The sequence below is a fragment of the Choloepus didactylus genome, chromosome 21 (assembly GCF_015220235.1).
Source record: "Choloepus didactylus isolate mChoDid1 chromosome 21, mChoDid1.pri, whole genome shotgun sequence".
Lineage (NCBI taxonomy): Eukaryota > Metazoa > Chordata > Mammalia > Pilosa > Megalonychidae > Choloepus > Choloepus didactylus.
In genome coordinates, this window is record NC_051327.1 from 45202615 (window position 1) to 45225906 (window position 23292).

General features: G+C 35.3%; 1 protein-coding gene across 1 annotated transcript; it reads right to left on the reverse strand.

The window, feature by feature from the left end:
- Positions 1 to 21979: 21979 nt before the first annotated feature.
- On the reverse strand, positions 21980 to 22906 carry LOC119517901 (olfactory receptor 8K5-like). The gene has a single exon (XM_037814964.1). The coding sequence runs from the start codon at positions 22904 to 22906 to the stop codon at positions 21980 to 21982; it is 927 nt and encodes a 308-aa protein (XP_037670892.1).
- Positions 22907 to 23292: the final 386 nt, after the last annotated feature.

Below are 23292 nucleotides of genomic sequence, written 5' to 3' on the forward strand. Positions count from 1 at the left end.
AATATTCATAGGCATTCATTTATATGATTTAGAGTCTGGATGGTTTGCTTGATCCACCATCATGGAATAGAATTATCAGCATAGTCAATAAATGTTGAATTAATGCAACTCCTTTGAAAAAAGAAAAAAAAAATGTATGGTATATGGTCAAGACAGTATAAATGTTACTAAATGGATCATACAGAACTGTTTTTAATTTTAAGATAAAATTATATAACATATATATATATAAATATGAGCTAAGGATATGTGACTATAAAAATATTTTTTAACTCAAGGAAAAGCAGTATTTTGGAGAGAGTTACAGTGAAATGTTAATATTAGTTATTGGTCCAAGCTGAAATTTGTAGAAATTTCTCAGTTTTATTTTACTTTCTTTTGTTTATAGGACCTCCCTAAACTATCTTCAGTGAATATTTATAACTTTTTTAATGAAAGAAGGTAAAATATTCTAATATCAAAATTTGTGGAAACAAACTGAATATAAATATAACCCAATTACCACTACTGTACTTATAAACAAAATCTTGTTGTCTTCTGATTATTTATCACATGATGAAACAAGAAGAAAACACCATATTGAGAGGTAAAAGTTTTAATATATTGGAAAGTCAGTCTCTCTATGTCATTATTAGGTAGACATATAAGTTACATCACAAAATTTTAATAATTTTTGTAGAATATAAAAAATTAAAATTCAAGAACTGGTACATAACTGATTTTATTGGATACTATGAAGATCAATATAATCTAATATATTATAGATTAATGTGTCAGAAAGTTAAGTAATAATCTAGAGCAAGATGAAGTAAAGAAAATTTTAGGCCCACTAAGTGTGTTTATGTCAATAAAGTCAATCTGTGCTTTAGGTTAAGACCCTAAAAATATGAGTATTATTTATTTCCATATATGTAGGGACCAAGAAATTCACTAAGAAAAATTCAAGCATAAAGAGATAAAAGGTAAAGTTAACCAAAAGTAAAATATAGGAACTCATGAAAAAAAATGAATGAACAAATAAATAAATGCATAAACATATAAACAAATATTTGCTCTTTAGTGTGCATAAATTGTCCTGAACAGTTAGTAGATACCCCAGGGCATTTTATGAAATGTGCAAATTCTTCAAGGTTAATCAGCAAATTACCTAGCATCTCCTAAGGGAGAATCTAAAAGGGTGAAAAAGTATTGATAAATTTTTCTCACTATACCATATTAAGAAGCATATGTGGGAATCATTACAGGTAAAAAGAAATTTTCAACTGATGTCAGATTTTACCAGTATCTACATTGTTTCACTGACATTTGCAAGGTTACATTTTTAGTCTGTGGCAAAGCCATAGCAAAATATCAGGATTTTGCGTCACTTCCATGTGCATTCTACTACTCAGCAGTGCCCTAGCAAAATATAACCTCTGTCCATTTTTATTTATATTAGTTTTTACAAATATTTTTCACATTTTTTTGAGGCTACAGTCTTATAGGCATTTTTAAAACATCATCATTATATTGCTTAATTAATATATATGTTTTATATAACACAAATAAGTATATGATAGAGGTAAAACTGAGAGCAAATAAAACATAATTAAAGGGACAGGAATAAAAAATGATCACAGAATTTTTAAAGAACAAGTATTCTTTCCTTCATTTTGAGACCCTCCAATTTTTTGTCATTTTATGGGTTCAAGCTCTTCAATGACCCTCTCAAAATTAATTTAATATTTAATGCATATTGAAACATGTAGTGTGCCCTACATAATTAGCAGATGAAAGAAGGCAATTTTGTAAACATCAGTGATGATTTGGGGATAAGAGTGAATCATACACTACTTCCTTAGGGAGCATCACAGTGGGAGATGGAAACCATGAATTTTTCCTACCCAAGAAAAAAGTTAGAGAAAGTTGGGGGAAATAATTCCAGTACTGTATTAAAGGTGAGTGTTAGGGAAATGACAGACACCTGTTAGGAGGTCATCTCCCAGACCTCACTGAACCCCACCTCCTTCTCTGGTGAAGTCACAAACACATGTTAAGCAGCCACCCACTACCTCTGCCTCTTTTTCTATTGTGTGCTTTTCCATAACCTGGTCTAACAAAAAGGCCCAGCCAGACCTGAAACCTAGAAACTGGGAAAAGCAGCCCCAGATGCTAATCAGAACAGACATTCTCAGTCACAGGGTCCCCTCCTCACCCATGGTAGATAAAAACCACCCAAACAGTATAGAATGTTTTCTCTACCACAAAGTGGGGTGTGCAGAGCTGCCATCTGCCAACCCTGACCCCGAGCAGTTAGGGGGCCACCTCAGGAGACAGGCCATGATGGGACTCCTTCCCCTGCTGCTTTGAAGCTTTTGTGCTATATAAATGGCAGGTAGATTTGCCTTTTCCGGACTTTTTATTCTGTAAAATAAAAGGTTTGCTGAAAGATTCTGTGGTTCCCTGGACCTGTGTTCCCAGGATGCACCGTTGTAACAACTCACTCCACAGTGAGTGAGTAACAATTGTCTTTGATTCTGTTTGCACCAGATTTTGGAAATTTCCTTGACCCCAGGTTTCTGATTGTAGATACTCTTATGAGCTCTGACAACTGATCCCATCTTATACCACACATTCATTCATCATGCACACTATTAAATGTGATTCACTCTTGCAGTACAAGGTTTTAAAACATTAAATACTATGAGTTGAGCATGTGTCCTGGATCTTTGTAGTTTGTGCTGCTGATAGTGAACAATGGAAACACTTATTACTCTCTATCAGTAACCATGTGTTTGTTTCTGCCAGTTTTGTTAAGGACAAGGATCTTCTCAATCTTGTTTTCAGAATATTTTCTAAGTCAGATACAATAGTGTATAAAAAGTTTGAGACAAAGAGTTTTCCGTGTCTCCTGTTGACACCATGAAGAATTTATTTGTCCTCCTGTTATCAGTCATTTCTATTTGTGCTGTACACTGATATGCATGAAATAGACTGACAATTTTGATATATTAGCATTTGATTTGATTTACTTCCTTCTAAAACACCTGTTGCCCTACATGCTGCTTTTATGGCCATATTTCAGGTGCATGTATAGTAGTTAGTTCAGAAATGAATCAATCAAAAGAGAATAAATACAGAGAACATGGAGCATAAAGGAAAGAATAAAAAGAAAGATCCTTAGGTTATTTGAATAGAAGGACTAAAGGATTTATTAAAGGTGATTATTCATAGATAATATGATGAATAAAAACTGTTGTAAAAATGAGGAGGTAATATTGGTGCATTCACTAATATTATTTTTAATGGGTTTTGAGAATGTTATACTGCTAAAGAAGGAATAACAGCATCTAAAAGGACAAATTGCCCTAAGGTAAATATTTTCATTGCATAGAACCCAAATAACTCAGTAAAGCCACTGTATGGGAATTAGGAGTTTCATTAATAGAGATATATGAAAGGATGGTGAGTAGAATTCTACTGAGTTAATATACATTCTGTTGACATTAACTTATCTATTTATTTTACATTTAGTCCCTACAAAACTTTGGGGATGAATATTTACATCATTTCAAAATCTTCTCTGGTTCAAACAAACAACAAATAATGTATTTTCCTATATTTCCTGTTTTCTTCATCTTAGTGAAATAATTAAACAGGAGAAAATTCTCAAGAATGTAGTATAATTTAAAGAAAGCAAATCATACTCAGTTTTCAGTATCTTTCTTGCTTTGGCATACTATGTGTGTTAAGAAAAAATTTTGATCTGTTAAATAAGATTGCTGGGAAAAGATAAAGTATAAAAAAATACTAGCATGATAGTGATTGTCCTTTGCCCACATGTTTTATTGTTGTTATTGTAATCTCCCTAGACATTTTCTAATCTAGAAAAGTATATATTTAGTACACTTAAAGTGCATTTTCTCTTTTATTTCCTTGAAAATTGAATAATATCTTACAGTGCTAAAACCATACATTCCAATAATGAGCTGAAACAGAAGAATTATCATAAATACAAAAAAGATTTCATCTTTACAAAAGAGCCAAACAACTGTGAGGAATTCCAGCAATGCTGTAACTTGGCAAATTATAACAGAAGCATATAATGCTGGGACAACTGGATCACTACGTGTGTAAACTGAAGTTGATTTTCTAATTCATTTTACATGCAAAAATTAATTCATAATGGATCAATGGCCTAAATATAAGAGATAAAATTAAAGAAACTCAGAAAAAATCATAGAAATAATCTGAACGAACAATGGATTTTTACATTTGACACCTAAAGTACAAGTACCAAAAAAAATAGAGAGAGAAATTAAGCTGCAGAAATAAAAACCCTTGTGCATCATAGGCCATTATGATGAAAGGGAACACAAACTACATAATGGGAGAAAATTTTTTCAAATGATAATGTTTAGCTTATGGATTATATAAAGAAATGTTACAATTCAACACCAAAAGAAAAAAAGGATTTTAATGGACCTTTTTACAAAAAAGTTATACAAATGACAAACCAGTACATGAAACAATGTACATCATCGGTTATTAAGGAAATAAAATGAAAGCCACAGTAAAATACCACTACACATCAATAAGCTGGCTTTAGTAAATAATACATAAAATAAATATTTGGTAAGATATGGAAAAATAGAAACACTTCTACATTTCTTGTGGGAATGTACATGATGCAACCACTGTGGAAAACAGTGTGGTATTTCCTCAAAAATTAAACATAGAATTAGCATATGCCCAACAAATCCACTCTTATGTATATTCTGAAAATAATTAAAAATACTCAAGCAGATATCAGGCACAAATGTTCATAGCTGCACTATTCACTATCTCCAAAAGTAGAAACAACCCAAATAGCAATCCACAATGATTGAATAAGCAAATTGTGGCATATCCATACAACAGAATATTATTCAGTCATAAAAAGGAATGAAGTATTGATACTGATGAATGCTATCACTTGAATGAACCCAGAAAACTTAGTTCTAAATGAAAGAAACAAGAAATCAAATATCACATGATGTATAATTCTTAGTATCTGAAGTGTCTGGAATAGAAAAATCCATGGAGATTGAAGGCAGACCATATTCTTCTTGTTTATTCACTAATAAATCTCTGAATCCATTAAAATAATATTAGAGAGTGTTCTAGTTTGCTAATGCTGCCAGAATGCAAAACACCAGAGATGGACTGGCTTTTATAAAAGGGGGTTTATTTGGTTACACAGTTACAGTCTTAAGGCCATAAAACGTCCAAGGTAACACATCAGCAATCGGGTACCTTCACTGGAGGATGGCCAATGTTGTCCGGAAAACTTCTGTTAGCTGGGAAGGCACGTGGCTGGTGTCTGCTCCTAAGTTCTGATTTCAAAATGGCTTTCTCCTAGGATGTTCCTCTCTAGGCTGCAGTTCCAAATGTCACTCTTAGTTTCACTTGGGGTATTTGTCCTCTCTTAGCTTCTCTAGAACAAGAGTCTGCTTTCAATGGCCATCTTCAAACTGTCTCTCATCTGCAGCTCCTGTGCTTTCTTCAAAGAGTCCCTTTTGGCTGTAGCAAGCTCTTTCCTTCTATCTGATCTTATATAGTGCTCCAGTAATTTAATTCAGACCCACCCTGAATGGGTGGGCCAACCCCTCCATGGAAATTATCCAATCAGAGTCATCACCCACAGTTGGGTAGGATGCACTTCCATGCAAACAACCTAATCCAAACATTCCAGCTTAAACCCCACTAATATGTCTGCCCCACAAGATTGCATCAAAGAATATGGCTTTTTCTGGGGGACATAATACATTCAAAATGGCACAGAGGGTATGTCAATATTATATTGTTTCTCACAATAGCTTTTCTTCATTAAATTCTTCTTCAACTTTCATCTTTAATGAATCCTTTAGTCCTTCAAATCAGTCATCTTAAACATTTTTCTTTTATCCTTTCTTTTCTCCATGTTCTCTGCACTTGTTGACTTCCTAACATTGATTCTTTCTGAACCATCTGCTATGTGTGTCCTTGAAATATGTCCATAAAAATCAGCAAGTAGTGCATCACATATATAAAGAGTAAGGAAATAAAATTATGTGCTCATGATCAAATTTATCAAATCTATTTTGCATGTATATGAATAAAGCAGAGATAAATGATTATCATGATAAAAATAAATGATTACAGTGGAAGAAATTCTTCATCATGTCAACAGAATACACAGAAAACTCTCAAACTTCGTATACACTGTTGTTTTTGTTCAAAAAATACAAAGAAAACAAGATTGAGTAGATTTTTGTCCTTAAAAAAACAAAACCAAACCAATCTTAGAAACAAATGCTTTAAGGATTTAGAGTGGTAGAGTATAAAATATTCTATTCATGGAAAGGATAAGGTTCTATCTAAGAAGAATATCCCGAAGGAAAAATAATACTGCAGAGTAAACACTTTCCATTGAAAAATTTCAGGAAAGCCATTCATTAATATTTTCTTTTTAATTGAATTTTTGGATATTTACACATGCTCTTGATGTAACTTCTCTTTTCATATGCTTATATTGTGAATATGCAAGCATACCTCAGAAATATTGTGAGTTCCATTCTAGACAACCAAAACAAAACAAGTATTTCAATAAAGTGAGTCACATGATTTTTTTTTTGGTTTATCAATGTATATAAAGCTTATATTTAAATTATTGTGTGGTATATCTAGTTGTGTAAGAGCATTCTATGAAAAAACACTTTACACACATTAAAGTACTTTATTGCTAAAAATGCTAGCCATCATCTAAGCTTTCAGGGAGTCATCATCTCCTGCTGGTGACCTGTCTGACCCTATATTGAGGGCTGCTTGTTCATCAGGATGGTCGTTGCTGATTGTTGGAGTGGATGAGGCAATTTTTTAAATGAAGACAACAGTGAAACATGATCACTGATGGACAACTCAAGAAATACTTCTCAGTGACATGTGATGTTGTTTGATAGCATTTTATTCACAGTAGAACTCCTTTTCAAATTTGGGTCATCTTCACAAACCCTGCTGCTGTTTATCAACTAAGTTCATGCAATATTCTAAATTCTTTGATGCCATTTCAGCAATGTTCTCAGTTTCTTGACCATTTGAATATTCCATCTCAAAAAAACACTTTCTTTTTGTTCATCCATGAGAAACAACACCTCATCCATTAGTTTTATCATAAGATTTTAGCAATTCAGTCAAATCTTCAGACTCCACTTCTAATTCTAGTTTTCTTGCTATTTCTACCATATATACAATTAATTCCTCCACTGCAGTCTTGTAACTCTCAAAGTCACCAGAGGATGGGAATTGACTTCTTCCAAACTCCTGTTAATGTTGATATTTTGATCTCCCCCTATGAATAACAAATGTTCTTCTTGGAATCTAGCATGGAGAATACTTTCTAGGAAGTTTTCAATTTACTTTGGCCAGATCCATCAGAGCAGTCACAATCTATGGCATTTATAGCCTTATAAAATATATTTCTTAAATAATAAGACTTGAAAGTAAAATGACTCTTTGATCTACTGACTGCAGAATGGATATTGTATTAGGCATGAAAATGACACTGATCTCTTTGCACATCTCCTTCAGAGCTCTTGGGTGACCAGGTACACTGTTAATATGCAGTAACATTTTGAAAGAAATCTTTTTTATCTGAGCAGTGTTTCAACTGTGAGCTTAAAAGGGGTCCAGAAATCACAGAGTGGAAATGGAAGTGACATCACTTACTACTACCCTTTGTGATCCACTAGAAATCATTCACTTTCTTTCCCAAAAACCTTATTCTCTCCACCTCAATGTTTGCTGATGTGCTCACAGACATAGGGGACTGGTGGTTTGATGGGCTGAGCCCTCTACCACAGGACTTGCCCTTGGAAAGACTGTTGCTGCAAAGGAGAGGCTAGGCCTCCCTATAATTGTGCCTAAGAGCCTCCTCCTGAATGCCTCTTTGTTTCTCAGATGTGGACATTTTTCTCTCTAGCTAAACCAACTTGGCAGGTGAAATCACTGTCCTCCCCCTTATGAGGGATCTGACACCCAGGGGAGTTAATCTTCCTGGCAACATTGAATATGACTCCTGGGGAGGAATCTAGACCCAGCATCATGGGATGGAGAATATCTTCTTGACCAAAAGGGGGATGTGAAAGGAAATGAAATAAGTTTCAGTGGCTGAGAGATTCCAAAAGAGCTGAGAGGTCACTCTGGCGGGCACTCTTACGCACAATATAGACAACCCTTTTTTAGGTTCTAATGGATTGGAATAGCTAGCAGTAAACACCTGAAACTATCAAACTACAACCCAGAACCCATGAATCTTGAAGACAATTGTATAAAATTGTAGCTTATGTGGGGTGACAATGTGATTGGGAAAGCCATATGGACCACACTCCCCTTTGTCTAGTTTATGGATGGATGAGTAGAAAAATGGGGGAAGAAAAAAAAAGTCACCCAGCATTCTTTTTTACTTTAATTGCTCTTTTTCATTTAACTTTTATTCTTATTATTTTTGTGTGTATGGTAATGAAAATGTCAAAAATTAATTTTGGTGATGAATGCACAACTATATAATGGTACTGTAAACAATTGAATGTACACTTTGTTTTGTATGACTGCATGGTATGTGAATATATCTCAATAAAAATGAATTATAAAAAAAGGTAATAGAGAAAAAAATCTTATTCTCTGTTGTAAAGGTCTTAGTTCCAAAAAGATGAGTGCATCCAACAGGATATGCAACAAAGATCCCTTTGAGGTAAAAGTTAAGACTATGTTGCCAATTTGTCCTCCTCATGCTTCTGAATCAATAAGCTAAGATGGGTATCACTCTACTTGCATGATTCATCCTGATTATCAAGAGGAAATAGGTGTGTTACTACACAAAGTAGAGAGTGCCTGGAATACAGCAGATCCCTTACAATGTTTCTTAGTTTTGCCATCCATGTGAATATACTCAACAGAAAACTATGGCATCTCAGTTGAGGCAGGAATATGAATGACCTATATGGTTCAGGTTTGAAAGTTTGAGTCAACTCACCATACAAAGAAAAACCTGCCAATATGCTTGCTGAAGATAAATGGAAAATTGAATGTGTAATTGAAGAAGACAGTTATAAATAGGAGGTATGACCCTGTGAACATTTGTAGAAACAAGGACAGTAATTTTATGGGTATTTTTGTCTTTATTTGCTATGACTATTATATATGTTTATTATAATTTTCCCCTTATCATGTAACAGAATTTTTATTAACCTGACACCATAATATTCATATTATGGGATATAAAGGATAAAGGTGAATATGACATAGAATTTAATCCTCTTGAGAGGAAAGTGTTAGTGCATTTCCAATTATATCCAAGAAAGTTGAGTTATGTTGGACAAAAGTATGGTTATGTTATATTATTGTCTTTATTACACATCAAGGATAGTTTAATTAGATGTGTAGGGGTGCCAAGTTGACATGGTTGGAGTTTTATGGTTATTTTGTTGTGTTAATTGATCTATGCAATTTGCACAGTTTGGTCAAGCAAGCAGCGCTGGACTGATTGTATTTCTAAGGGTATTTCATGAATAGATTTAAAACATATTCAATTGATTTCAACTATTGCTGATTATATTTATAACCAACAAAGAATATTGCCTCCAGTATGAGAGGACTCTCCTCATCCATTCAGTTGCAGGTTTTAAAGCAAGAACTGAGGATTTGAAGCAGTCAGAAAGAAGAATTTCTATGTCTACATCAACCAGCCTGCTGGAGATTTCAACATCACCTTCACTGGAGTTCCTAACTCATGGCCTGCCTACAGAATTCAGATTTTCCAGAATCCTTTGTCATGTGGCCCAATTCTTACAATAAATCTCATGGCATTTATGCAGTAATTCAAATCTCCTCTCCATCTGATTCTCTGGACAACACTGACTATCACAGGGGAAAGAAGTGATATTTAATTGCAATCTGGCTTATGAGGATTACATTCTGAATATAAAGGAAATAATCCATTTGTGCCTTATCATTAGTCTTTGTTTAGGAGTCAAAATATTGAAATTATATCTATTAAAATATTTCCAAGAACAACTCCCTTTGCCATAGTTCACTAGGAAAATATTCTATGATGTATATGAAATACAAATATTGCATGTGTTCTTAAAGTCCCAGCAGAAGGCAGTTTTTACTTCTTTGTTCTTTAAACTGTGGATCAAGTGGTTAAGCATGGGAATAACTAAAGTGTAAAATACAGAGAGCATCTTGTCAGAATCAGTGGTGTGACCAGATTTGGGCTGTACAAACAAATAGTAGAGTCCCAGAGAACACAACCACCACTGTCAGATATGAAGCACACATGGAGAAAGCTCTCTTCCTGCCTTTAGGAGAACACATTTGAAATAAGGCCATCAGAATCACTATGCAGGACTATAGGACTATTAGTAGGGAGCAAATCAAATTAATCGCTGAAAATGTTATGTACAGCATTTATAGTTCTGTGCAATTGAGCACTGCAGGGTTAAAGGAATTTCATCACAGTAGAAGTGAATAATGACATTAGAGCCATAGACAGTTGATTTAAGTATGGATGGTGGACATCAGAGAAGGAAACATGTTTTAGAGGTAGGGGACATCCATAAGCATATGGCAAACCCTCTGGGTCATGATGAAACTGTAGAACAGAGGGCTACAGATGGCCACATAGCATTTATGGGCCATGGTTGATGACAAGTTCACAGATAATGAGCAAAAGGAAAAAGGCCAGCTGTGTGACACAGGCATAATAGGAAATGGTATTTTGCTCAACAACAAAATTTCCCAGTATCTTGGGACAAATGACAGTAAAATTGCCAGGATCAATGAAAGCCAGGTGTCTGATAAAGATATACATAGGTGTATGGAGGTGGGAGTTCACCTTGCTCAGGATGATCGTGCCCAGGTTGCCCACCACTGTGACCATGTAGATGACGAGAAGGACCCCAAAAAGGGGACCCTGGATCTCAGGGTGACTTGTGACTCCCAGTAGAGTGAATTCAGGCAGCACTGTCAGATTCTGTTGGCCCATTGTATCCAGTACTCTCTTCTGGGAAAAAATAGGATGCTTATTATGTTTTCATGCAACATTATCTAATCTTAATATTGTAGACAAAATTGAGAATATTTCTTCTTAGGTGGAAAAACAACAACATCTAATTTTGAAGCTAATATAAGTACTTCCCCAAACTGAGAGGGCCATATGAAATACTTTTTGCACTGATACAATATTGGCTAAACTCTAAATAGAATCAACCCTTTTTGAGCATACCCATGAATATCAAAAATATATAGAAATTTATATAGAAATGTTAGGGTCTTAGTTTACCTAACCAATAAAATCATAGTTTTTTTTAATATATACTTGAAGATTTGCATGCTATTTCTTGTAGGATTTTGATATTCTGAAAGAAAGATTCACAGTTAACATGGAGCTTATGAAACTTAAGTTTTAGGGCATGACCAGTGCCCTGGGTGTGTTCTTAGCATTATGGTCACCCAGTGACTGGTGTCTATATATGTTGTGAAAGCATGATGACCATAACTGTGATAAATGATGGCCACCTTCTCTTTCCATTCTGTCTTCTGCTGCATTGCAATCCTCCAATGTAAGTTTAAATAGTGTCTGGAGGCATTTCTGGGGTCCAAGTGTGAATTGAGTTAATAATAATTTATATGAGGTTTAGTGACTATATCTTTATGGTTGAAATCAATGACACGCTTCTTTAGATGACATGTACTTTTCCTTGTTGGAAATGGCTTCTAAAACACTATTACATAGTAGATTGTGTTGTGCCTGTAATGTAATTTATAAAAATATTCAATTCAATGATTTTATTAATTATGAGACCATTATTAATTCATATTTTAAATTTGTTTTTATTTATGTCTCCTTTGAAATAAATATTTACATTTATGCCCAAATTTCTATTTATTAGTTTATGTCTTTTCATTAAATATCCCACAATTTGAATAAGCTGCCAGGCTCATAAGACATAGACCCAAACTTGCTAAAAATCTATGGTTTAAATCAATATTAAAATATTTGTCTAATTTATTTTGCCTCTTGCATCTCATATAACACTGTGAAATGATATGTTCTATGAAACATGTAAAATATTTGCATGTGCATTTAGGACATCTTATTTTACAACCTATCAATTTATTTCTGTACTTTAAAATGAAACAATTAATATAGAGTATAACACTGTGATTTTCAAATAGCTCTATGGCAAATTCTGTCTTCCTTTCACACAGTTTAACAAGGAAAATCAATAAATAATCAAAATTGGAACTACTCTGATTGAAGCTAGTGAAGCAATTTTAGCCTAATCTGCTTTCATTCCATCTTGAACTCCTCTCACATTCAGTGTCCCCTCAATGAAAATCTGTTTGTGCAAGCATGATTTCTCAATTGTACACGTCAATAGAGTTTAAAGCATCCAGTTACATAAAATGCAGGATAGACTTATTGTAATGAGTGGAATCTCCAGAATTAGCCTGTGCAACAGTAACTGAGGCTCTAAAGATTGGAGCAATGACAGTCTAGAGTCACTGCCATTTGGCAGTTGTCAAGTAAGGATGATTTTTCAGTGCTGTGCTGGTACAACTTTCAGGAGAGTGGGAGAAAATCTAGGAATCTGCAATTTTTGGCATCCTTTATGCAAGCTTGATTTATGATCTTTGTGGACAGGGAAATCCTTGAAATTGGGAGCACCATACATCCCTTCTACCTGGATGAGTTTGTCTCTGTTTTCTATTTAGCCTCATTCTCCTCTCAAGGTCTGTGCTGGTTTGAATGTATTATGTCCCCCAGAAAAACCATATTCTTTGATGCAGTCTTGTGGGGCAGACATTTTGGTGCTGATTAGATTTGCATGGAAATGCGCCCCACCCAGCTGTAGGTGATAACTCCGATGAGATATTTCCATGGAGGCATGGCCCCACCCATTCAGGGTGGGCCTTGATCAGTGGAGCCATATAAATGAGCTAACGGGCAGAGGGAACTCAGTGCCACTGTGAGTGACATTTTGAAGAGGAGCTACAGTCAAGAGAGACACCTTGTAGAAAGCACAGGAGCTGCAAATGACAGACAGTTTGAAGATGACCATTGAAAGCAGACTCTTGCTCCAGGGAAGCTGAGAGAGAACAAATATCCCAAGTGCAATTAAGAGTGACATTTTTAAGGAACTGCTGCCTAGAGCAGAATGTCCTGGGAGGAAGCCATTTTGAAACCAGAACTTTGGAGCAGACGCCAGCCATGTGCTTTCCCAGCTAACAGAGGTTTTCCGGACACCATTGGCCATCCTCCAGTGAAGGTACTCGTTTGCTGATGTGTTACCATGGACACTTTATGGCCTTAAGACAGTAACTGTGTAACAAAATAAACCCCCTTTTATAAAAGCCAATCCATCTCTGGTGTTTTGCATTCCGGCAGCATTAGCAAACTAGAACAAGGTCCATCATTCTTCCAATTATACAAATTATTGGCCTATCTCCATTTGGAAATTTCATCAGAAACTCACCCTTTCCCTGGGCCTGCTACTTTGGGATTTTAGTCTACAATAGGATATTCACTAGGTTTCACAAAACAATTCGATATGCCAATACCTATTATAATACTTTGAGGTCTTCAATTTTTTTCTAATAAATATTCTAGTATTTATTGAGTCTGTCTCTCTTTTTATTCTCACTTACTACTTCCCTTTTCAGATGTGTGGATTCTTCCACCCTGCTCATTCCTTGGTATGGAAAAGAATATGCACATCTGTTAATTAACACCATAATGTGTACATTTTAACAACTTCATTTAATATTAACTATGGGAGACCAAGTATACAGAGGCATGCAAAGGAATGACTGATTTTTCAGTGTTTAGATATGATTGGTTTAGTTAGAAATTATTTTGGGCTCAGGGGTTTTCTGTAATTCCATGACTCATAAAAAGCATACTATTAATTTGTCAGTCTACTCAGTTTGTAATGTCTATTCTGAAAGACCACACACATTAGTAAATTACAAACAAAACCAAAGCCCAAACTTGAAGGTTTTCATGAGAAATGGTTATCTGAAATGTATGTCCAGCTTATCAAATACTGTATGGTACATACTTGCACTACAAGAATATTTGTTATTTATCAACTATTACCTAAGACATATTTTCATTCAAAACATCTGAGGTTTATCTCAGATAATTCAATGAAATTCAAATGAAACTGGGTGTCTTCTATTACATCTGGCATTTTTAACCTTAATAAGTTCAATTAGGTGAGATCAGTGATGAAATTTTCAGATTTTTCTAACTTCCTCTGCACTTGCAGCATCCAATTCCTATCAGGTCACATGAACCAAGTGTATCTAAGCCATATAATCAGTTCATAGGATTTAATGCTATAGAAGCACTATCCTGTTACCAATGAACCCAAGTTAACAAAGAGATAATGAATGTTAGTGATGTGCATGAGCAAATCAACTGGCAGTAACCACAGGAGTGGCTAGGAATCACAGGAAATTACCAAGAACCAAGTGGTCATCAGAATCAAAGACAATTCTTATCAGACCACTTTTAATGAAGAGTTGATTTTCTCCTTACAAGTTATGCATCCTCTACCTCTTGTAGGAAGAAATTATAGTTTCCCTCCCCTTTTGTGATGTTCCCTGAGGACATGGCATATTATAATTCACTGATTGTTCCAAAATCATCAGAGTTTTTTTAAAAAATTGTCTTAATGTAACTTCTAATTATCTAGAAACTCCTACATATTCCACAGTGAGAAGAGGTAAGAGAAAATTCAAGGAAAGGAACAAAATAGAAATGATGTGTACAGTTCCAAGGAAACACACATATGTAAAGGTAGTCATTCACTCAGAGTCAAGGACTAAAGTGGCAATGGAAAAAAAATTTAAAAAAAAGTATATCAGCTCAATCTAGTAAATCTGAAAAACTCAAAGTAATGATGAAATAGTAAATGATATTGTAATTATTGCTCAGGATTTTTTCTTTGAATTTTTTCTTTGAATTATTGAAAGACAAATAGGTAGTGAGTCCTATGTTATAATTATATCATTAATACACATGTGAAATAAATACTAATTTTTGGATTTTCAGAGTAAACCAAGATCACATAAATTATGTTTCTGAAGTCACACAATAAACAATCAAGGGATTTTAAAATATAGACAAATCTTTCCTAGTCCATATGGCTAAATGAGTGGCATATTTGCCTTTTCCTTTGCTATGATAAACACATGACAATATGATGACAATGAATGCACCAATTACAGTATTTCCTAAACTGAGGTCCCACAACTTGTGGATAATATTCTTCCCTGTTGTGTATCATGTGCTGTCTACTGTGCTGTTGGATAAAAAGACATTAATTCTTTCACCATTCTCCTATTGATTGATGTTTGGATTTGGAGTTTTTGAAAAAAAAAATCCACTACCAAAATCCTCATTTCAGTATTTTGTGTATATATTCAAAAATCCATTTTTTCAAAATTCAATTTTATTGAGATATATTCACATACCATACAATCATTCATGGTATATAATCAGTTGTTCACAGTACCATTATATAGCTGTGCATTCATCACCACAATCAATTTTTGAACATTTTCATTACCACATGCAAAAAAGAATAAGAATTAAAGTTAAAGAAAAAAAAAAACACCCAAAATATCCCACACTCCAAATCCCTCCCTATTATTCATTTACTTTTTGTCTTCATTTTCATATTCATCTGTCCATATTCCATGTACAAAGACAGTGGGAGCCACAAAGTTTTCACAATCACATAGTCACACAGTGTAAGCTATATAGTTATACAATCATCTTAAATAATGAAGGTTACTGGGTTGCAGTTCAACAGTTTCAGGTATTTCTCTCCAGCTATTCCAACACACTAAAAACTAAAAGCAGATATCTATATAATGCATAAGAATAACCTCCAGAATGACCTCTTGACTCTATCTGAGGTCTCTCAGCCTCTGAAACCTTATTTTGTTTCATTTGTCTTCCTCCTTTTTGTCCAAGAAGGCTTTCTCAATCCCATAATGTCAGGGCCACACTCATCCCTGCAAGTCATATTCCACATTGCCAGGGAGAACTAAGCCCCTGGGAGTCATGTCCCATGTAGGGGAGAATGCAGTGATTTTACCTTCAGAATTGGCTTAGAGAGAGAGGCCACATCTGAGTAACAAAAGAGGTTCTTTAGGGGTGACTGTTAGGCATCATTTTAAGTAGTCTTAGACTCTCCTTTGCAGCAACAAACTTCATAAGGGCAAGCCCCAAGCTTGAGGGCTTGGCCTTGCAAAGTGGTAGTCCCCAATGCCTTTGAGACAGTCTTTGCTTAAGAGCCAAAGGGAATGAACCATTAATATGTTGCATACAAGAGACTCATCTTAGACACAGGGACACAAAGAAACTGAAAGTGAAAGGATGGAAAAAAATATTTCATGCAAGCTACAGCCAAAAGAAAGTAGGTGTAGCAATATTAATCTCAGATAAAATAGACTTTAAATGTCTTTGAGAGACAAAGAAGGCCACTACATACTAATAAAAGGGGCAATTCAACAAGAAGAAATAACAATCGTAAATGTCTATGCACCCAATCAAGGTGCCACAAAATACATGAGAGAAACACTGGCAAAACTAAAGGAAGCAATTAATGTTTCCACAATAATTGTGGGAGACTTCAACACATCACTCTCTCCTATAGATAGATCAACCAGACAGAAGACCAATAAGGAAATTGAAAACCTAAGCAATCTGATAAATGAATTAGATTTAACAGACATATACAGGACATTACATCCCAAATCACCAGGATACACATACTTTTCTAGTGCTCATGGAACTTCTCCAGAATAGATCATATGCTGGGACATAAAACAAGCCTCAATAAATTTAAAAAGATTGAAATTATTCAAAGCACATTCTCTGACCACAATGGAATACAATTAGAAGTCAATAACCATCAGAGACTTAGAAAATTCACAAATACCTGGAGGTTAAACAACACACTCCTAAACAATCAGTGGGTTAAAGAAGAAATAGCAAGAGAAATTGCTAAATATATAGAGACGAATGAAAATGAGAACACAACATACCAAAACCTATGGGATGCAGCAAAAGCAGTGCTAAGGGGGAAATTTATAGCACTAAACGCATATATTAAAAAGGAAGAAAGAGCCAAAATCAAAGAACTAATGGATCAACTGAAGAAGCTAGAAAATGAACAGCAAACCAATCCTAAACCAAGTAGAAGAAAAGAAATAACAAGGATTAAAGGAGAAATAAATGACATAGAGAACAAAAAAACAATAGAGAGGATAAATATCACCAAAAGTTGGTTCTTTGAGAAGATCAACAAGATTGACAAGCCCCTAGCTAGACTGACAAAATCAAAAAGAGAGAAGACCCATATAAACAAAATAATGAATGAAAAAGATGACATAACTGCAGATCCTGAAGAAATTAAAAAAATTATAAGAGGATATTATGAACAACTGTATGGAAACAAACTGGATAATGTAGAAGAAATGGACAATTTCCTGGAAACATATGAACAACCTAGACTGACCAGAGAAGAAATAGAAGACCTCAACCAACCCATCACAAGCAAAGAGATCCAATCAGTCATCAAAAATCTTCCCACAAATAAATGCCCAGGACCAGATGGCTTCACAGGGGAATTCTACCAAACTTTCCAGAAAGAACTGACACCAATCTTACTCAAACTCTTTCAAAACATTGAAGAAAATGGAACACTACCTAACTCATTTTATGAAGCTAACATCAATCTAATACCAAAACCAGGCAAAGATGCTACAAAAAAGGAAAACTAGCGGCCAATCTCCCTAATGAATATAGATGCAAAAATCCTCAACAAAATACTTGCAAATCGAATCCAAAGACACATTAAAAAAATCATACACCATGACCAAGTGGGGTTCATTCCAGGCATGCAAGGATGGTTCAACATAAGAAAATCAATGAATGTATTACAACACATTAAGAAGTCAAAAGGGAAAAATCAATTGATCATCTCAATAGATGCTGAAAAAGCATTTGACAAAATCCAACATCCCTTTTTGATAAAAACACTTCAAAAGGTAGGAATTGAAGGAAACTTCCTCAACATGATAAAGAGCATATATGAAAAACCCACAGCCAGCATAGTACTCAATGGTGAGAGACAGAAAGCCTTCCCTCTAAGATCAGGAACAAGACAAGGATGCCCGCTGTCACCACTGTTATTCAACATTGTGCTGGAAGTGCTAGCCAGGGCAATCCGGCAAGACAAAGAAATAAAAGGCATCCAAATTGGAAAAGAAGAAGTAAAACTGTCATTGTTTGTAGATGATATGATCTTATATCTAGAAAACCCTGAGAAATCGACGATACAGCTACTAGAGCTAATAAACAAATTTAGCAAAGTAGCGGGATACAAGGTTAATGCCCATAAGTCAATAATGTTTCTATATGCTAGAAATGAACAAACTGAAGAGACACTCAAGAAAAAGATACCATTTTCAATAGCAACTAAAAAAATCAAGTACCTAGGAATCAACTTAACCAAAGATGTAAAAGACCTATACAAAGAAAACTACATAACTCTACTAAAAGGAATAGAAGGGGACCTTAAAGATGGAAAAATATTCCATGTTCATGGATAGGAAGACTAAATGTCATTAAGATGTCAATTCTACCCAAACTCATCTACAGATTCAATGCAATCCCAATCAAAATTCCAACAACCTACTTTGCAGACTTGGAAAAGCTAGTTATCAAATTTATTTGGAAAGGAAGATGCCTCGAATTGCTAAAGACACTCTAAAAAAGAAAAACGAAGTGGGAGGACTTACACTCCCTGACTTTGAAGCTTATTATAAAGCCACAGTTGCCAAAACAGCATGGTACTGGCACAAAGATAGACATATAGATCAATGGAATCGAATTGAGAATTCAGAGATAGACCCTCAGATCTATGGCCGACTGATCTTTGAAAAGGCCCCCAAAGTCACTGAACTGGGTCATAAAGGTCTTTTCAACAAATAGGGCTGGGAGAGTTGGATATCCATATCCAAAAGAATGAAAGAGGACCCCTACCTCACCCCCTACACAAAAATTAACTCAAAATGGACCAAAGATCTCAATATAAAAGAAAGTACCATAAAACTCCTAGAAGATAATGTAGGAAAACATCTTCAAGACCTTGTATTAGGCGGCCACTTCCTAGACTTTACACCCAAAGCACAAGCAACAAAAGAGAAAATAGATAAATGGGAACTCCTCAAGCTTAGAAGTTTCTGCACCTCAAAGGAATTTCTCAAAAAAGTAAAGAGGCAGCCAACTCAATGGGAAAAAATTTTTGGAAACCATGTATCTGACGAAAGACTGATATCTTGCATATATAAAGAAATCTTGCAACTCAATGACTATAGTACAGACAGCCCAATTATAAAATGGGCAAAAGATATGAAAAGACAGTTCTCTGAAGAGGAAATACAAATGGCCAAGAAACACATGAAAAATGTTCAGCTTCACTAGCTATTAGAGAGATACAAATTAAGACCACAATGAGATACCATCTAACACCGATTAGAATGGCTGCCATTAAACAAACAGGAAACTACAAATGCTGGAGGGGATGTGGAGAAATTGGAACTCTTATTCACTGTTGGTGGGACTGTATAATGGTTCAGCCACTCTGGAAGTCAGTCTGGCAGTTCCTTAGAAAACTAGATAAAGAGTTACCATTCGATCTAGCGATTGCACTTCTCGGTATATACCCGGAAGATCGGAAAGCAGTGACACGAACAGATATCTGCATGCCAATGTTCATAGCAGCATTATTCACAATTGCCAAGAGATGGAAACAACCCAAATGTCCTTCAACAGATGAGTGGATAAATAAATTGTGGTATATACACACGATGGAATACTACGCGGCAGTAAGAAGGAACGATCTCGTGAAACATATGACAACATGGATGAACCTTGAAGACATAATGCTGAGCGAAATAAGCCAGGCACAAAAAGAGAAATATTATATGCTACAACTAATGTGAACTTTGAAAAATGTAAAACAAATGGTTTATAATGTAGAATGTAGGGGAACTAGCAATAGAGAGCAATTAAGGAAGGGGGAACAATAATCCAAGAAGAACAGATAAGCTATTTAACGTTCTGGGGATGCCCAGGAATGACTATGGTCTGTTAATTTCTGATGGATATAGTAGGAACAAGTTCACAGAAATGATGCTATATTATGTAACTTTCTTGGGGTAAAGTAGGAACATGTTGGAAGCTAAGCAGTTATCTTAGGTTAGTTGTCTTTTTCTTACTCCCTTGTTATGGTCTCTTTGAAATGTTCTTTTATTGTATGTTTGTTTTCTTTTTAACTTTTTTTTCATACAGTTGATTTAAAAAAGAAGAGAAAGTTAAAAAAAAAAAAAGAAAAACAAGGAAAAAAAAATGTAGTACCCCCTTGAGGAGCCTGCGGAGAATGCAGGGGTATTGGCCTACCCCACCTCGATGGTTGCTAACATGACCACAGACGTAGGGGACTGGTGGTTTGATGGGTTGAGCCCTCTACCATAGGTTTTACCCTTGGGAAGATGGTTGCTGCAAAGGAGAGGCTAGGCCTCCCTATAATTGTGCCTAAGAGTCTCCTCCCAAGTGCCTCTTTGTTGCTCAGATGTGGCCCTCTCTCTCTGGCTAAGCCAACTTGAAAGGTGAAATCACTGCCCTCCCCCCTACGTGGGATCAGACACCCAGGGGAGTGAATCTCCCTGGCAACGTGGAATATGACTCCCGGGGAGGAATGTAGACCTGGCATCGTGGGACGGAGAACATCTTCTTGACCAAAAGGGGGATGTGAAAGGAAATGAAATAAGCTTCAGTAGCAGAGAGATTCCAAAAGGAGCCGAGAGGTCACTCTGGTGGGCACTCTTATGCACACTTTAGACAACCCTTTTTAGGTTCTAAAGAATTGGGGTAGCTGGTGGTGGATACCTGGAACTATCAAACTACAACCCAGAACCCATGAATCTCGAAGACAGTTGTATAAAAATGTAGCTTATGAGGGGTGACACTGGGATTGGGAAAGCCATAAGGACCACACTCCACTTTGTCTAGTTTATGGATGGATGAGTAGAAAAATAGGGGAAGGAAACAAACAGACAAAGGTACCCAGTGTTCTTTTTTACTTCAATTGCTCTTTTTCACTCTAATTATTATTCTTGTTATTTTTGTGTGTGTGCTAATGAAGGTGTCAGGGATTGATTTAGGTGATGAATGTACAACTATGTAACGGTACTGTGAACAATCGAAAGTACGATTTGTTTTGTATGACTGCGTGGTATGTGAATATATCTCAATAAAATGAGGATAAAAAAAAAAAAAGAAGGCAGTAATGGAGAAATTGAGGAACAAAAAATATGACATAGAAAACAAATAGCCCATGCAATATAATAAAGGAACATTATAAACAACTCTATGACCACAAACTTGATAACCTAGATGAAATGGACCAATTCCTTGAAATACACAATCTACCAAAACTTAAACAAGGAGACATAGATACTCTGAATAAGCCTGTATCTATGAAAGAAATGGAATCAATAGTTAATAATCTTCAGGTATCAGAAGGTGAAAGGGTAAGGAAAGGGAAGTTAATAATTAATTGGTATACTTTGTTTAGAATGATGGAAAAGTTTTGGTAATGCACAGTGGTGATAGTAGCACAACACAGTGAATGTAATTAACACCACAGGATTGTACACTTGAAAGTATATATGTTGCCACAGTAAAATTTCTTTTTAATTAAAAAAATCTCCAAAAAAAAAAAAAAGAGCCAAAGGGAATTTTATTCTATTTATTAAAAACATTATCAAATGACATTTTCTTTTGTCATCACTTTCTAGAACAATATTCTATATTGAATATGGAATACAAAGATCATGGAATTTTAAAGACTCTGTAGAAAGCATTTTTTACCTCTTTGTTCCTTAGGCTGTATATCAAGGGGTTAAGCATAGGGATGACTAAAGTGTAAAACACAGAGACCATTCTCTCACTTTCAAAAGAGTGAATAGATTTAGGTTGCATATACATAAATAGAAGAGTTCCATAGAACACAACCACTACAGTTAGGTGAGAACCACATGTGGAGAAAGCTTTTTTCCTGCCCTTTGCTGAATGCATTTGAAATATGGCTATCAGTATCAGCATGTAGGACACTATGACTAAGAGAAGGGAGGAAATCAAATCAAATGCTGCAAATATTAGAATCAGTAATCCTAGTTCTTGTGCATTGGAGCAGAGCATGGATGCCAAGGGAACATCATCACAGTAGATATGACTAATGACATTAGAACCACAAAAGGACAAAGTAAAAATCTTAATGGTGACCATCAGAGACTGAAAGGTGCTGCAGAGGTAGGGGATACTCACAAGCACATGGCAAAGTCTCTGAGTCATGGTAGCATTATAGAGCAGAGGGTTACAGATGGCCACATAGCGGTCATAGGCCATGGCTGACAACATGAAAAGCTCACTGATCATGAACAAAAGGTAAAAGGCCAGTTGTGTGGCACAGGCATGAAAGGAAATGGTATTTTGCTTCTCAACAAAATTTACCAGCATCTTGGGACAAATGACAGTAGAAATGCCAAGATCAATGAAAGCCAGGTGTCTGATGAAGAAATACATAGGTGTGTGGAGGTAGGAGTCCACCTTGGTCAGGATGATCATGCCCAGGTTGCCCACCACTGTGACCATGTAGATGAGTAGAAAGACCCCAAAAAGGGGACCCTGCAGCTCAGGGTGACTTGTGACTCCCAGTAGAATGAATTCAGGCAGCACTGTCAGGTTCTGTTGGCCCATATAATCAGTTACCTCTTCTGGGGAGAAAGAGAAGCATTGTTATTAGTTTTCATGTAAAATCATATAAACAAATTATATTATTTTAGATGTATTGTAGAATATTTTTTATATCAATGGATAAAAAATAATACCTGCATCTGCTTTTGAAGCTAAAATAAACTGTAAAAGTTCCTTTATTTTTTCCCAATAAGAGCACTACTACAATGTAGATTGAACTCTTAATAGAGTTAATAATGTTTGGAGCATATCCACTGAGAACATAACCATGTATGTGTTCATATAGAAATACTAGATTTTATTTATCTACCCAATGAAACCACAACTTGTATTTAGTACACTTCAACTTTTGTTTGGTTCTTTTTTATTTTAATATACTTAATGAGAGA

What these genes read in the sequence shown, in the direction of transcription:
- LOC119517901 (XM_037814964.1), bottom strand. Translation starts at nt 22,906, where the DNA reads ATGGGCCAACAGAACCTGACAGTGCTGCCTGAATTCATTCTACTGGGA.